Here is a 13,797-nt window from a genome sequence, read left to right on the forward strand (position 1 = left end):
TTTTCCTGCTTCCTGGCAGTGATGAAGTCATGATGTCATAGGGGGCGGATGGGGGAGGGGGCATTCATGCTCAAAGTCCAACAAAGACCCCTCTGAAAGTTCAGAGTTTGTGTCCCGGTCAATAGTTACCCAAATGAATTCAAATACACCGTCAGCATTTCGGCACCACAATTCACAGGCTTGGCACTTGTCTGTCTTGAACATACTCAGGAACCATAAGAATATAGCTGCACAGTTGCTGGTAGATTGCTACAGGGACTCTGTGGCACATGCAAAACTGGTTTATAGCTCAGCACAATTCATCATTGGCGTCTCTGTGGCTAGGGATTCACTCACCTGCTTCAGCCATGCTTCAACCCAAAATACCAGCTTCATCCATGATAAATTCACATCAATCCATACACATTTGATGTTATCTCCTATTTAAATCCATGACAACTTCACGCTAATTTCAATTCTGATGCTGAGCAGAAATCCCATTAATTGAAAATGACTATCTATTTCATAAAGCAATTCTTGTTAAGCATTCTGCTCACTATTTTTTTGCCACTAGTAAATAAGTAGGGAAATAAACCCTGATGTCATCTCAGAGCTTTAGAGTGAATTAAAGGTCTGTGTTACCTCCTGCAATACTCCGTATTAACTCCACGCTAAGTCCTGCTAAGTCCCAACATATTAAGTCCTACTATACTCTCATCCTAACACCTGCATCCACTCAGCAGTAATCCCAGGGAGAAACAGCACCCCCACCCCAACCCCAGATCTCACAGTGCATGACGTGTGCTGGCTGCTCCGGCGAGCCCCCTTTCCACTGCCCCTTGACCCCCCCCTCTTTCATGTCTCTGATGTCACTGGGTGGAAACATACTCGAAATGTCATTTTTATTGGGATATTTCAATGGCATAATTTGTTGCCCCTTGGCAGAAGACCAGCCTGGAGGACGAGTGTGTGAGTTGGGGACGCGAGAGAATGTCCGGCCTATTTAGCCCCCACCATTCCCCCTCCCCCATCGACGGTAAAGCACACAGACGTATTGTGGTCCCAATGGAATGGGTAGTACCCTCCAATGTGATGGGCTCGGTGGGGTTCGGGGTTGAGACTTGCAATGCAAGGAAGTAATTCAGTAGTGGGAACAAAAAATGGTTTCATGTCAGGGGCAATGAACTCACAGCTGAGTGTGACAACTTCAGAGTTAACTTTTTTGAAACTCAGTTTGACGCACAAAGCAGAACTTCACCCATCTGCCCATGAATCCTCTTAAAGGCAATCCTGTACAGGGTCAGGAAGCGGGCCTTCAGTTGAGGGTCCCAGAGGAGCCTGGAGCCTATCGCAGGCAGCACAGGGCCAGAGTACACCCTAGAGAGGGTACCAGTCCATCGCAGGGCACACATACGCACAATGCAGGTGATTCAGAGATGCCAACTCACCTAACTGCATGTACTTAGGCTGTGGGAGGAAACCAATAAAAATGCAAATACAGCTATTACTCTTTTGTTTTAGAGAAAAGTTAAATGCCTAGCAAAAGAAGCCATGTTCTCAGGAATCCATTGCAATAATCTACGATGGCACTGATATATACCCTTGAGCAGATTAATTGAAACAAGTAGTAATTTTTTTACGCTCTGATTTTCAGTTTCAATGCGGAAAGCCAACAATATGCCTTCATTAGTCACTTTTTCAGTGTGTTGGGGTTACATCAGCATACTGTATGTGGGAAATTTCATCATTGTTACATTTCCTGATGGGTCAGGCATCTTTCAGCATGATCTCACCCTGTACCATATGTCAAAAAGGGTGAGGAATTTCATAAACAAGAAGAAAATCAGGGTTCAGGACTGGCCTGGAAACTCTCTGGATTTAAACCCCATAGAGAATCTGTGGTCAATCTGCAAGCAGCACCTTCGCGGAATGGACTGTACCACAAAAGATAAGCTTATTTATGTGTTAATTTAAGTATGGTACTAGGACCCCCAAGATCATGGAAGACTGCTGAGAATTGTTGGATTTTATGGCAAATCGCATCCATGTTATATATCGAACTGCTGATATATTGATCTTGTTTCAATTAATTTGCACAAGGATGTACACATCCCTGATTATCAAGCACAGGGTTGGGGTGAACCAGAAGCCTGTCCCAGAAGACACGGGGTGGGGGCGCCATGGATGAAATACCAGTCGCTGGTCAGATATTCTTATATTTCATTAGCTAACCCAGGCTAACAAAGGCTAACGCAGGAGAATTGTGGTTCCTCTGTCTCTACTGAGGCTGAAAGGTCACAGAGCCAAGCAGCAGACCATAAATGCTGGAAGGAGAAGCGTCTGACTCAGTTTCTCCTGGACCAGTACTTCATGCCCTCTTACCCAGTCACACAGCAGCAGGAGGAAGTCCTTCCACATAAAAGGTTCCGAGCCAAAAAGACTGTCTGGAGCTGGTTGGGAGTGACAGGGACATCCACTTGCACCCCCAGCACCTCTCACATACCCCCGGCTGGGGGCAGTGGGAATGTACCATGAACATTGCTAATCCCTGCTGGGATGGAGACTTTAGTCACAGTCCCAGGAGGAGAACTCACTTTGGAAACATCTGGTGGGAAACTATAGATACAGCCTAGGGTACTGTTGTGAAGTCATTTTTGAATTGAAGTGTCTTCCCGCAAACAAATAGTCATAAAACGTTTAGCTAGACTACCACAGGAACGCGAAGGGCATGAACTTCGACTTTGGTTCTGCAAGCATGCCCCGGTTTTCGTCTCAAGGATGCTGGTGGTATTTTAAGCAGAAATGTAAATAGAATTCAGAGACGACAGGAAGGTACAGGAGACAAATCTGTGAGATTGTATTTTCGTTCATCTATGGGGATACAGTTTGTCATGTACCTAAGGCCAGTGATACTGGCTGGTGTCACCTCACACGGGGAATCCAGGGTGCTGGTCCACCTCATCCAAAGATCAACATAGGGATCATTTGTTGGTAACGGTGGTGGTGAAATTTGGCTGGTATGATTCCGGGGGGCCCAGCGAGGTGGTCTGTGCCAGGCTCTCATGCTGAGACCCGTGCTGTTGCAGGAGAAATGTTAACGATGGCGTGGGTAAGGTCTCCCGTCCTGGACAAAGCGGGCGGGGGGAGCTGTAATTGCAGTTGTGGTACTGGAATGCAGAGAGGAACAAACAAAGCTTTCTGAAGACGGGGAGGGAGGGATCTGACAGCTGTTCATACATGCTGGCGTGTAACAGACAAAACTTTGGATTAAAGCTTATCAAAAAAAAAAAAAAAAGATTTAGGCTTCAGAAAAGTTATGGAAATGAGTACAATACAGTGTCATGTGCATTAGTTTGACATGGGCAGACATGGGTAGGGGGCCTTCTAAATGGGCCATTTGGGCTATTTTTTTGAAGCCAAAAGGGAAAGGAGGGGGAATTAAAATTGATCAATTTTGGAGAGGGGGGGGTGCCAGCTAATAATGGAAATACCAGATATGCTTCTATAAATGAAACGATTGTATTACCTTGTATGGGGTGGTACAGTGACACAGCGGTTAGCACTGGTGTTTCACACCTCTGGCGCCAAGGTTTGAGTCTCGGCCGTAGCTCAATGTACGTAGAGCTTGCATGCTCTCCCCATGTTTTCATGGGGCTTCCTCTGCGCAGTCCAGTCCCCCCCCCCCCCCCCTCCAAGGTCCAAAAAAATTATGAGGTGAATTGGAGTTTCCAAATTGCCCATAGGTATGAATGGTGTGTGAGTATGCACTGCGATGCATTCTCCATAGCCACTTGACCAGTGCAGGGTTGTGGGGGTCTGGACCCTAACAGAACGCAGAGAATAGCTTAGGATGGAGCAGCAACCCACTGCAGGGCAGTGACACCATTCACACAGAATTTGGCAACTCCAAATCATGTCAGGGGGAAACCGCTGAATTACACAGGCAGAACATGCAAACCAGGACATGGAGACTCAAAGCCGGGTCTCCAGAAAGGTAAGGCAACCATATTGTCACCATGCTACAAGTTAAAATTATACAATCAATGATTATGAATTAAATGGGTATTTTAACAAAGTGTCCACTTTATTCGGGTGGGTTAAGGGTTTGTGAGTTTAAGCCAAGATCAGAGTCCCTTCATGATTCGGAAAAGAAGGACAGGAACTTCCAGAGAGAACAGAAAGATTCCACACAAAGCAGCCACTGTCCCAACATTTAATTCTTAACTTTTGTGAAAGAGAGGAAAAGAACATTAAAGGATGTTTCCAGTCCCAGGAGACTCAAGAATATGAAGGAGTGGACAGGAATTGACATCAGACAGTCAGAATTGGCCAGTAGAGCCAGTCCAGAAGCCTGGCCCTCGGCTGTAGGACACTGCCCCATAGTACACAGCACCAGGACTGAGCGGGATCGCCAAACACAGTGGCTCCAGTGCGATTAGCCACTGAGTCAGTACTAAGGAGATTTCTGTCAATGTCAAAGCACGCAAACAGGTGTGACGCACATTGGGGCCTGGTAAGTATGTTTGTGTAATGATAACAATGATATGTGTTGCAACAAAACGTTTTATTAATCACGATTTAGCATTAAACGTGATGTAGCATACCATCTATTTCTCACACAGTTGAAAAGTCCATTACATGAGATACAGTAGGTATGGTTATTATTATTAAAACATTTTATATGTATATGTTTTCTTTTTGACTGCTCAACACTGCATTTTTGTTGTGTTACAGAGAAAGTTGTATCTCTTAAATACTGTATACTGTGCTGTAACAAAAGACGGGGATTGTGGGTAGTCTTGCTGATTTGATTGGAAATTATTTAGGTATAGACTAGCTGGGAAAGGTTAGCTTGTCTTTACACTGAAAAACTGATATTCCTACCTTATGGCAACTTACTAGCATTGTTATCCCAATGCCTTGAAAAATAATGTGATTGTTTCTTGCAATGAACTGAATTTGTTAACAGAAGTACTTGTGGACTGTCAATGTGTGTGCATAGCACCATCTCCTGGTCTTGTAGGCCCCAGAAAGCACCCAGGAAACAGTGACAGAATGCTTGACGATAAGGGAGCACTGTATTCAGTGGGTGATACAGTAACAACTGCACATACGTGCTTCTCATGCTCTGCCATAGTCTTTGGAAAGACAAAAAATGATGTCACAGTGACGATCCCTTACCATTTTTCTCATTAATATTGGCAACATACATTTGTGTCACGTGTTAGGAAGACTGCAGTCTGTACATTTAAACACTCTTAGAGAACATAATTTAGGCTTATGCAAAATTATGAATTACAGATTTCCACGAATTGATCATTTCAGTGTGATTCTTTCTTTGTTCAACGCTGAATAAGTAAATTACAATGGATATAATAGCTCAAATACTGAGTGATCAAAGCAGCCACTTTCATAAAAATTTTGGCAAGCATGTTCTTCCAAATAGAGTTTAATCTCATCCAGTATCAACTGGCAGAATTAACGGAAAATTCGTTCTTCCACATCCTTCAAAAAGAATCATATTTGGGGTTATGTGACGGCAGGAATGAAGGGGGATTCTGAAAGGAACATAAATAAACCAGGTTTCCAGATCAGGGGCTGCTATCTTGCAGTTGATTTAATCATTACTTGGCCCGAGGACCCAGCCGGGGGGAACGCCAAAAGCACAACAGCCTCACTCTTTATTTTGTGCTTAATAAGTAACAGCAAAGAGGTACACTAACACTGGACACACCCCTCTGTTCTAAGCTCTTTAAAACACAGCACTGGTACTGCATTCGGATCTGGTTTCTTTTCCCATTCCACACCTTTATCTCTATATATTATAACGTCTGTCCATTACACGAATATCATAATTCTAATTTCTCACATACAAATGTAACTGCTAACAACAGCTTCTGTTTTACATGCATATACATTTATTTAGTGACTTCACAGATCTCGGGTTTATACTGGACTTACACTCAAAATAAGCATGCAGTTGTCAAAACCTGGAAAACCTGCTGAACATGAAGGATAAGCAATGATAAAAAAGAAAAGGAGATCACACACTGCTCCCCCAGGAGGTCACAGGGTGACAGTGGAGTTTAATAGGATTTTGGGAACAGCTAAGACAATCCTTTGATCAGGCCAGGACAAATCCACATGGCTGGTGATTAATGCAAACAAACTAATGGAAGAAACGACCCTTATCACTGAATTCCCTGTCAATACATACATTGCTTCCCCAGCCTCCAAACTCATGATAGTGTTCACCTCCAGGTTTCACAACACAGTCTCCATGTTTTCCTTTGGTGTTCATTCATATCAATTCAGGCACCAGAAGGTACACCACTGATACCACAAGGACTGAGACAAAAACACCCTACTTTCAGGACAGCTTGTCTTTACACTGTATACAAACCTGAAAGTGATGTTGATGGGTCAATGGGGGCCAAAAGGTTAAAAACATAAACCCAGATCGTTCTTCCTGACCTAAGTTTGAACAAGCAATGAAGAGTCAGTTAATAAATGAGCCCTGTTAAATACACAACTCAGATTTGTAAAATAAGAGAGATTGAGCCACAAATTACTCTGTGCTGTTTTTATTGATGTTGGGAAGAGTCGAGCTCAAATAAAATCTGACACAGAAAGTACTCACACCCCTAAACCAGTTAAAGAGTATTTAACTTTGTCACAGGTCCTCCTTGATTATAATTGTCATATTCACCCGATAATCCAGAAAGACTGACTTTTGGTTCAAATCACCAAAAGTCCAGATTCGGAGGTACTCCTGTGCCCAATATTTTTATCGATATTGTTTTCTAAAGCCCATAAGAAATGTTACCACATCTCTGAAATTACCTCATTTCATCAAATGAAGTACTAGATAAAAAGAAGAGGTGGAGCCCAAAGCTAACCCCGGTGGAACCTAAAGTTGGAACCCGAACCTGAAGTTGACCCCAGTGTCACGGTCAGCAGGGGTTACGGGGGAGCCCATGCCAGACACTGCAGCTCCTTCACTGCTCTGGAGTAGTTGGACGCTAAAGCCCTCGTGCAAACTGGTGTCCGCATTAAATAAAACCATATAGGCCGTTTTTTTTACTCCATTTACAATCTCACAGAACATGATGTCCAGTTAAAAATTTTTACCAATACACATCTTGACACTCATCCAAGTACCTACCAGGTCTATATATTACATTTTTTATATGTGTTTAAGGTGTATATGCTCTCTAGGGGGTGTCCGGTGTCCATAAATTGTGAAACTGAAATCTAATCTCTACATCAAAATATCAAACAACACAGCACTGTGGATTTTATTCAAGCTCACCGTGCACAGTCGCTTGTGATCGATTCCACCTGCGTCACCCGCGCTCCCCCAGGGCCGGCAAGATTACGCTGCCTAAACCCCAGCCCCTCCTGTGCTAAGCAGGAATTAGAAGGTAAGCTCATATCTGCTATATAATGACCACTGTCTCCTCAGAGGGAACCTGGGAAGGTGCGGATGCAGTGGGATGGGCCAGGCAGCGACTTTACCCTCCCATCAAGGTGGAACGTATGTCATGGAGCTATATGAATGGTTTAGGTAATATTTCACAAGTATTCTTCACTATAAGATGCTTAGGCACCAGTAGCTGTAAAGTTAACATTGTTTTTGAACATTTTTTTATGAATTCTTGAATTATTAGTGTCAACTTATAACGAGTGTGCTAAAATGCTGGTTGCAGGTGAGTCAAAAAGAATCACTGAGACTAAACAGTCATCGCACACTAAAGAAGGCTGGATTTGGACTCTGTGGGTTTGGCTCATATTGGCTTGAATCTCTAGCTTTTTTATTATGTCTGAGTTATTTTACCTGAAGTAAATGCTTAGATGGCTCCACCTGCTGGATTTCCGGTTTATTGCAATTTAATCTTATTTCAGCTTCCGGTCGATCTTCTTAGACATAATCACAAAATTAAATATGCCTCACTGTTTTGGAGGTGCGAACATATTAGTGGAGATAACAGTTTCTAGCTGCATCTAACACCATTTGACTTATATAATGTTCTAATGTAAAATCTAGTTTTGTTCATTGTACACTCAAAACAAGAAGTGGTCTGAGTGCTGTATTAACCTGCTTTTTACTGAGATGACTACAGAAATGCTGAGGGACGTATGCTGTTGCCTTTAGTTCTGAGAGAACAGTGAGCGATTTATAAATCATACTACTGGTATGTGTGAATAATAAAGTGTTGTTGGGCAAACGAAAAACATTATTATGTGTCTTGGATTGGTACATTAATCTGAAAATGCATGAACACTCAGTTCTTTTCCTGCCTGTGAGGCACCCTTTGCTCGTACGCCATTTGTGTCCCAGGAAGTTCATAAAGGAATGCCCGAGCGGGCTGATCACCCTCCACGAGTTCCGGCGACACTTCTGTGACGGGACGGTGGGCACAGAGTCCGCCGAATACGCCGAGCAGATCTTCCGCACCCTGGATAACAACGAGGTGTTCGACTGAATTATCGCCGTACTGCTCAGAGGAAAAATTACATAACAATGCAACCATTATTTGATTACCCAGGCTGCATAGGGCATAAGGTTGGGGATCAGCCTGGACGAAATATTATGTTGTCTGAATGAGTAAATACTCCTGTTCATCATGAACGCCTCTAAAGGATGGAGTAGTGGACTTCCGGGAGTACGTGACAGCCATCAGTATGCTGACGAAGGGCTCGCCGGTGGAGAAGCTGCGTTGGTCCTTTATGCTGTACGACAAGGACAAGGACGGCTCGATCACACGCGAGGAGATGCTGGAGATCATGCAGGTGAGGCGCCCATCCTGCTCCTCGAAGGAATACAACATATCCCTGCTCCCCTGCCACTCTCACCACATTCTTCTCCTATGTAAATGTTGCATAATCCTGTGATACCACAATAACGACATTGTCATTTTTAACAGGCTGTTTACAAAATGAGTGTGGCTGCGTCTTTAACCAAGCCTAACCCACTAACGGCAGAAGAGTGCACCAACCGGATATTCGTTAGGCTGGACAAGGACAATAATGGTAAGGACACATGGCAAATGAGGAACAGCTACCAAATGATTTTTAATACAATGTTTTTTAGGGGAACTAAAGCTTGTTGATATTATTGCTTATGTTAAAGTCATAATCCACATCTGTACCAAATGACAAAAAAAACTAACAGGATTTACGTGGGTTACGGTAGTCTTACTGCTACTGTTAAATTTTGTCTTGTGTCACATTCTTGCAGCAAATGATCATTTTTAAGCCTAAAATAGCGATAAAGGGTTAGTACAGCTTGTGTCACCTTTAAACCATGCATACAATGTACGCTGGTGAGACTGTGCTCAAATATAGAGAGCACAGGCATTGCATGACCGTCTCCCCTTGCAGCTGTCATCAGTCTGGACGAGTTCATCGAGGGCGCTATGGACGACAAGTGGATCCGTGAGATGCTGGAGTGTGACCCCAACACGGTCAAAGTGGAGAAGCCCAAGAAGTCCCCTGCTGTCATCTGACATTTCCCCAACTTCCTTCATTTAACCCAAAATCAGCACATTGACTCAAAGCATATTTAATACATTTGTACTTTACACATGGAAGAAATATCCTATATAGTCCCTTCCCACCAATCCAGATCGTGGAAACTGAATAAAAACCCGATAGACTACCTCCACCTTCCAAACCAAATGAGCTTGATGGGCCGATCATCATATGTTCTTATATCACAATATATGACCCCCAAGCTGTTTCCTTCTCCATTAGAAACGTCGCCAAACTAGCAACAATGCAGTGGTTGCGTTCTGCTTCTTCAAAGGTAGAATAAGTATGTATTGTGACTAAATAATCTATAACAAATTTTGTCAAACAGCCGTAGAAATGCGCTGGTGAAATTCTTCTCTGCCGGCAGGTGACGGTAGTTAGATGCACAAAAGCTCGTCAACAGAGCAAGATTAAAAACTGAAGTAAAATCCAACAACTACTTAAACTGGGACAATTAGCATACTGAATATTTATGGATTTTAAATTGACATATTGGATCTATGCTAAAGTGCAGTGTTGTCGCTTTATTTTTAATTAGGTGTTTTGTAACTGTAAAAGACAGCGGAGGGGTGACAGATCATGGTAAGATTATCAGCAGAAGTACTGCACTATACAGCCTGAAACAAGCTGTATCCCCAAACCAGAGGAAGTTACCGCTATACCGACCTGCCGTCGTCCCCTCGGTACTCCACCCATTGAACTACCAGCTATCAGTCACAGGGTTTCCCTCGCAGAACACGATAAGAGACGCAGACAGCAATAGCAAAAGCACAAAACTTGTAATGCCTGCAAGTTACTCAGTGCCACACTCATGCACGCGCAATAGTCATAAAAGATTATTTTCATCGGCTCTGCGGTACAACGGGAAGCGAGTCGTACTTGAGCTGTTCATTTTTAATCGATTTCCTAAAATGCCCGCGCTAAATACACTGCACGTGAACGAGAACCCGCGGCTGTTCTCATTAGTACAACGTACACTACCGTGTAGGTTTGCACATTAGACAATTGACATTTTCGAGAGGTGTAGCTATTAGTACTTACGCTATAGCTTACGTACTAAACAGAATTAAATTTATTACGTCTTATTTCCATACTGCCTGCAAGAAACACGCAACTGTGGAAACTATGACAACCCCCCCCCACCCACAATAATAATCGTGTTTAGACTGATGCAACACCACCTATAGAGATTTTGCTTTTGTAGGACTTATGAAGTGGCTCTTAAAAGAGCCTTTGGGTTTCCGAAATTTGATAGCCGCCTGCTCAACTTTAAGCGCGCTCTCCGCGGATGCGACGCGCCAGCTGGATGTCCTTGGGCATGATGGTCACCCTCTTGGCGTGAATGGCGCACAGATTGGTGTCCTCGAACAACCCAACCAGATACGCCTCGCTCGCTTCCTGCAGCGCCATAACGGCAGAGCTCTGGAAGCGCAGATCCGTTTTGAAGTCCTGAGCGATTTCTCGCACCAGCCGCTGGAAAGGTAGCTTGCGGATCAGCAACTCGGTAGACTTCTGATAACGACGGATTTCTCTCAGAGCCACAGTCCCTGGCCTGTAGCGGTGAGGCTTCTTCACGCCACCGGTAGCCGGAGCACTTTTACGTGCAGCCTTAGTAGCCAACTGCTTCCGGGGGGCTTTGCCACCAGTAGATTTACGAGCAGTCTGCTTGGTTCTTGCCATTTTAACAAAACACTTACAACTAAGCGAAGAGAGTAATGCTCCACTGCGTTTCAGCGCCCACTTTTAAAGCATACAGGCAAGGCGCTGATTGGACGAAAGTCTTGTCGAGCCCTCATTGGCGCGTTCAAAATAACGGTACCGTATCACTGCTCCTTATTGGATCGTTTGGGCGGCGCATGCGATTCAAATTAAGGCGCGGATCTTTTGCTCTCCATGTTTCCTCATTGTATTCCACCCATGTTACTTAAGCAAATTAATGTTTGTACTTTTGATAGGAAATAAAATCAACCATTTATCTATTTTCCCTAATCTATGAATGGCACAGCAGTTCAAATACTATTTGCCCCATAGCTTAAATACTTTCTTGCCCTGCTTTCGCTTGTGAACGATAGAGGATTTTATATTTTAGTACCGTGACTGGCTATCCGCTGGTAGAATTAAATGGTCACCTAAATGTACACACACATTACAGACGGAATTCAAAGAAACCGAATGTATAAGCATAACTACATGCCTATAATTATAGGAATATATAGGAAGACTCTTCGGTATTCATAAGCCAAACTGATATTTCCTTGTATCGCCTACCACGTGCCTTACATGCACCCGTAAGGCCACTTCTTGTTAATGAATAACTAAAATGATATGCTTCACTAAGAATGGTGGTCGTTTATATCCGTTTGGAGTACAGTGCCTTTTATAATAATATAGGTGGCTCTTAAAAGAGCCTTTGGGATGATTTCAGCCTGGGTCACACACTTATTTGCCCTTAGCTGGTTTCTCGGTCTTCTTGGGCAGAAGCACAGCTTGGATGTTAGGCAGGACACCACCTTGGGCGATGGTAACGCCACCCAGCAGTTTGTTCAACTCTTCATCGTTGCGCACAGCCAGCTGCAGGTGTCGCGGGATGATGCGAGTCTTCTTGTTGTCCCGAGCAGCGTTACCAGCCAGCTCCAAAATTTCAGCCGTTAGATACTCGAGCACAGCAGCCAAGTAAACCGGAGCGCCAGCACCGACTCGCTCAGCATAGTTACCCTTGCGTAGCAGCCTATGCACACGGCCAACGGGAAACTGAAGACCGGCCCTAGAAGAACGGGTCTTTGCCTTAGCTCTAGCCTTTCCGCCGGTTTTGCCTCTTCCACTCATTGTATCTTTGTCGTATGAAAAATCGCGAGTGAGCTACTAGCGCCTAGGCTACCTTCTTGTAGAAGCACGGAGCGCATTCATTGGCTTGTGCAGAGAGGCGACGCTATCCAATCAAAGCAGAGAACAAGTCCGACCCAACGTTGACGAATAATAGGTCACGAAACTGCTAGTTTAGCAAGTGATAACGATGGAAATATAAAAGGCATTGTGTGATTTTCTAGCAAGCTCTCAGCCGTTTCCTTAACTGAGCTCGACCAAACACATTTCCCCTTATACGGGCTTATTTCAATACACTTGACAGACATGTCATTAGGAAAAATAATGTGCCTTTTCATGGGGGGGGGGAACTGAAGCCCGTCTTTAAAGAAACGTCTCCAACTGCTTCCAATATACGTCTTTACAAGCGTCTGCAATGTTTAATGACATTTAGCAGACGCTTCTGCCCAAGCGGCATACAATTGTAAAGTAGAGAACCGGGTCAGAGACAGTGTTCGCTGTCAGCCACGGGACCCGAATCGGGATCCTGCCCATCACAGCCACGGCGCCACACACCACCCAAGTCAGTGCAACATGTGTCCGCACACGGGCTACAAATTTCCCCTGATAATCAAGTATGGACTTGGCTATCCACACACACATTAAAAAAAAAGACGAATCAAGTACACATTAGAACGCACACACCCGTTGTTTCACTATAGATAAAGTGGAGGAATTTGCAATCTTTATGATGTTGGTGGGGTGGCTCTTAAAAGAGCCTTTGTGGTCGAGAGAAATTCACTTTGCACGCTCACTTCTTCTTGGGAGCGGCTCTCTTGGCCTTGGTGGGCTTAGGCTTGGCAACTTTGGGCTTAGTCGCCTTTGCTTTCTTCGGGCTCTTGGTTGCCTTCTTAGCTGCTGTCGCCGCTGGCTTTTTAGGCTTCTTGGGGCTCTTAGTCGCCTTCTTGGGCGCAGCTGGCTTCTTCGCCTTCTTGGGTGACTTCTTGGCGGCCGCGGGTTTCTTGGCCGCTGGCTTCTTGGGCTTCTTAGCCGCAGCAGGTTTCTTGGCCGCCGGCTTCTTGGCTTTAACAGGCGCTTTCTTGACGGGCTTCTTCTTGGTAACCTCCACCTGCTTCTTGTTCAGCTTGAAGGAGCCAGAGGCGCCGGTGCCCTTGGTCTGAAGCAGGGTGCCTTTGGTCACCAAGCCTTTCAGTGCCAACTTAACGCGGGAGTTGTTCTTCTCCACATCGTAGCCGCCCGCCGCCAGAGCTTTCTTCAAGGCAGCCAGAGAGAGTCCGTTCTTCTCCTTGGAAGCGGACACGGCCTTCACGATCAGCTCTCCGACGCTGGGACCCGCTTTCTTGGGTTTGGCGGCGGCTTTCTTCTTGGGGGCCTTGGCCGGAGCGGCCGCGGCGGGAGCAGGTGCTGCTTCAGACATTTTCTCGCTCGAACGCTTCTCTACAAACAGTCTCTAAGTCGGAA

General features: G+C 44.7%; 4 protein-coding genes across 4 annotated transcripts; 1 reads left to right on the plus strand and 3 right to left on the minus strand.

Moving 5' to 3' along the window:
- The first annotated feature begins 3,079 nt into the window (after positions 1 to 3,079).
- LOC111838732 (guanylyl cyclase inhibitory protein) lies at positions 3,080 to 9,640 on the plus strand. The gene is made up of 6 exons (XM_072710351.1): positions 3,080 to 3,088; positions 7,445 to 7,509; positions 8,321 to 8,453; positions 8,623 to 8,772; positions 8,907 to 9,012; positions 9,364 to 9,640. The coding sequence occupies exons 1-6, from the start codon at positions 3,080 to 3,082 to the stop codon at positions 9,486 to 9,488; spliced, it is 588 nt and encodes a 195-aa protein (XP_072566452.1). The 3' UTR covers positions 9,489 to 9,640.
- A 147-nt stretch (positions 9,641 to 9,787) lies between these two features.
- LOC111838738 (histone H3) lies at positions 9,788 to 11,788 on the minus strand. Its single transcript, XM_023802005.2, has one exon. The coding sequence runs from the start codon at positions 11,191 to 11,193 to the stop codon at positions 10,783 to 10,785; it is 411 nt and encodes a 136-aa protein (XP_023657773.1). The 5' UTR covers positions 11,194 to 11,788; the 3' UTR covers positions 9,788 to 10,782.
- A 145-nt stretch (positions 11,789 to 11,933) lies between these two features.
- LOC140588295 (histone H2A-like) lies at positions 11,934 to 12,340 on the minus strand. Its single transcript, XM_072710230.1, has one exon. The coding sequence runs from the start codon at positions 12,337 to 12,339 to the stop codon at positions 11,953 to 11,955; it is 387 nt and encodes a 128-aa protein (XP_072566331.1). The 5' UTR covers position 12,340; the 3' UTR covers positions 11,934 to 11,952.
- Positions 12,341 to 13,126: 786 nt separating this feature from the next.
- Positions 13,127 to 13,797, minus strand: LOC111838737 (histone H1-like). The gene has a single exon (XM_023802004.2). It carries the CDS (start codon positions 13,751 to 13,753, stop codon positions 13,127 to 13,129), a length of 627 nt encoding a protein of 208 aa, XP_023657772.1. The 5' UTR covers positions 13,754 to 13,797.

Source organism: Paramormyrops kingsleyae, chromosome 3 (assembly GCF_048594095.1).
Source record: "Paramormyrops kingsleyae isolate MSU_618 chromosome 3, PKINGS_0.4, whole genome shotgun sequence".
NCBI lineage: Eukaryota > Metazoa > Chordata > Actinopteri > Osteoglossiformes > Mormyridae > Paramormyrops > Paramormyrops kingsleyae.

Excerpts from the sequence above, each read along its gene's own strand:
- LOC111838732 (XM_072710351.1), top strand. Across the intron at positions 7,510-8,320 it reads GACTTTACCCTCCCATCAAG|GAAGTTCATAAAGGAATGCC; the intron begins GTGGAACGTATG and ends TTTGTGTCCCAG. Across the intron at positions 9,013-9,363 it reads GCTGGACAAGGACAATAATG|CTGTCATCAGTCTGGACGAG; the intron begins GTAAGGACACAT and ends CTCCCCTTGCAG.
- LOC111838738 (XM_023802005.2), bottom strand. The coding sequence starts at position 11,193 with ATGGCAAGAACCAAGCAGACTGCTCGTAAATCTACTGGTGGCAAAGCC.
- LOC140588295 (XM_072710230.1), bottom strand. The coding sequence starts at position 12,339 with ATGAGTGGAAGAGGCAAAACCGGCGGAAAGGCTAGAGCTAAGGCAAAG.
- LOC111838737 (XM_023802004.2), bottom strand. The coding sequence starts at position 13,753 with ATGTCTGAAGCAGCACCTGCTCCCGCCGCGGCCGCTCCGGCCAAGGCC.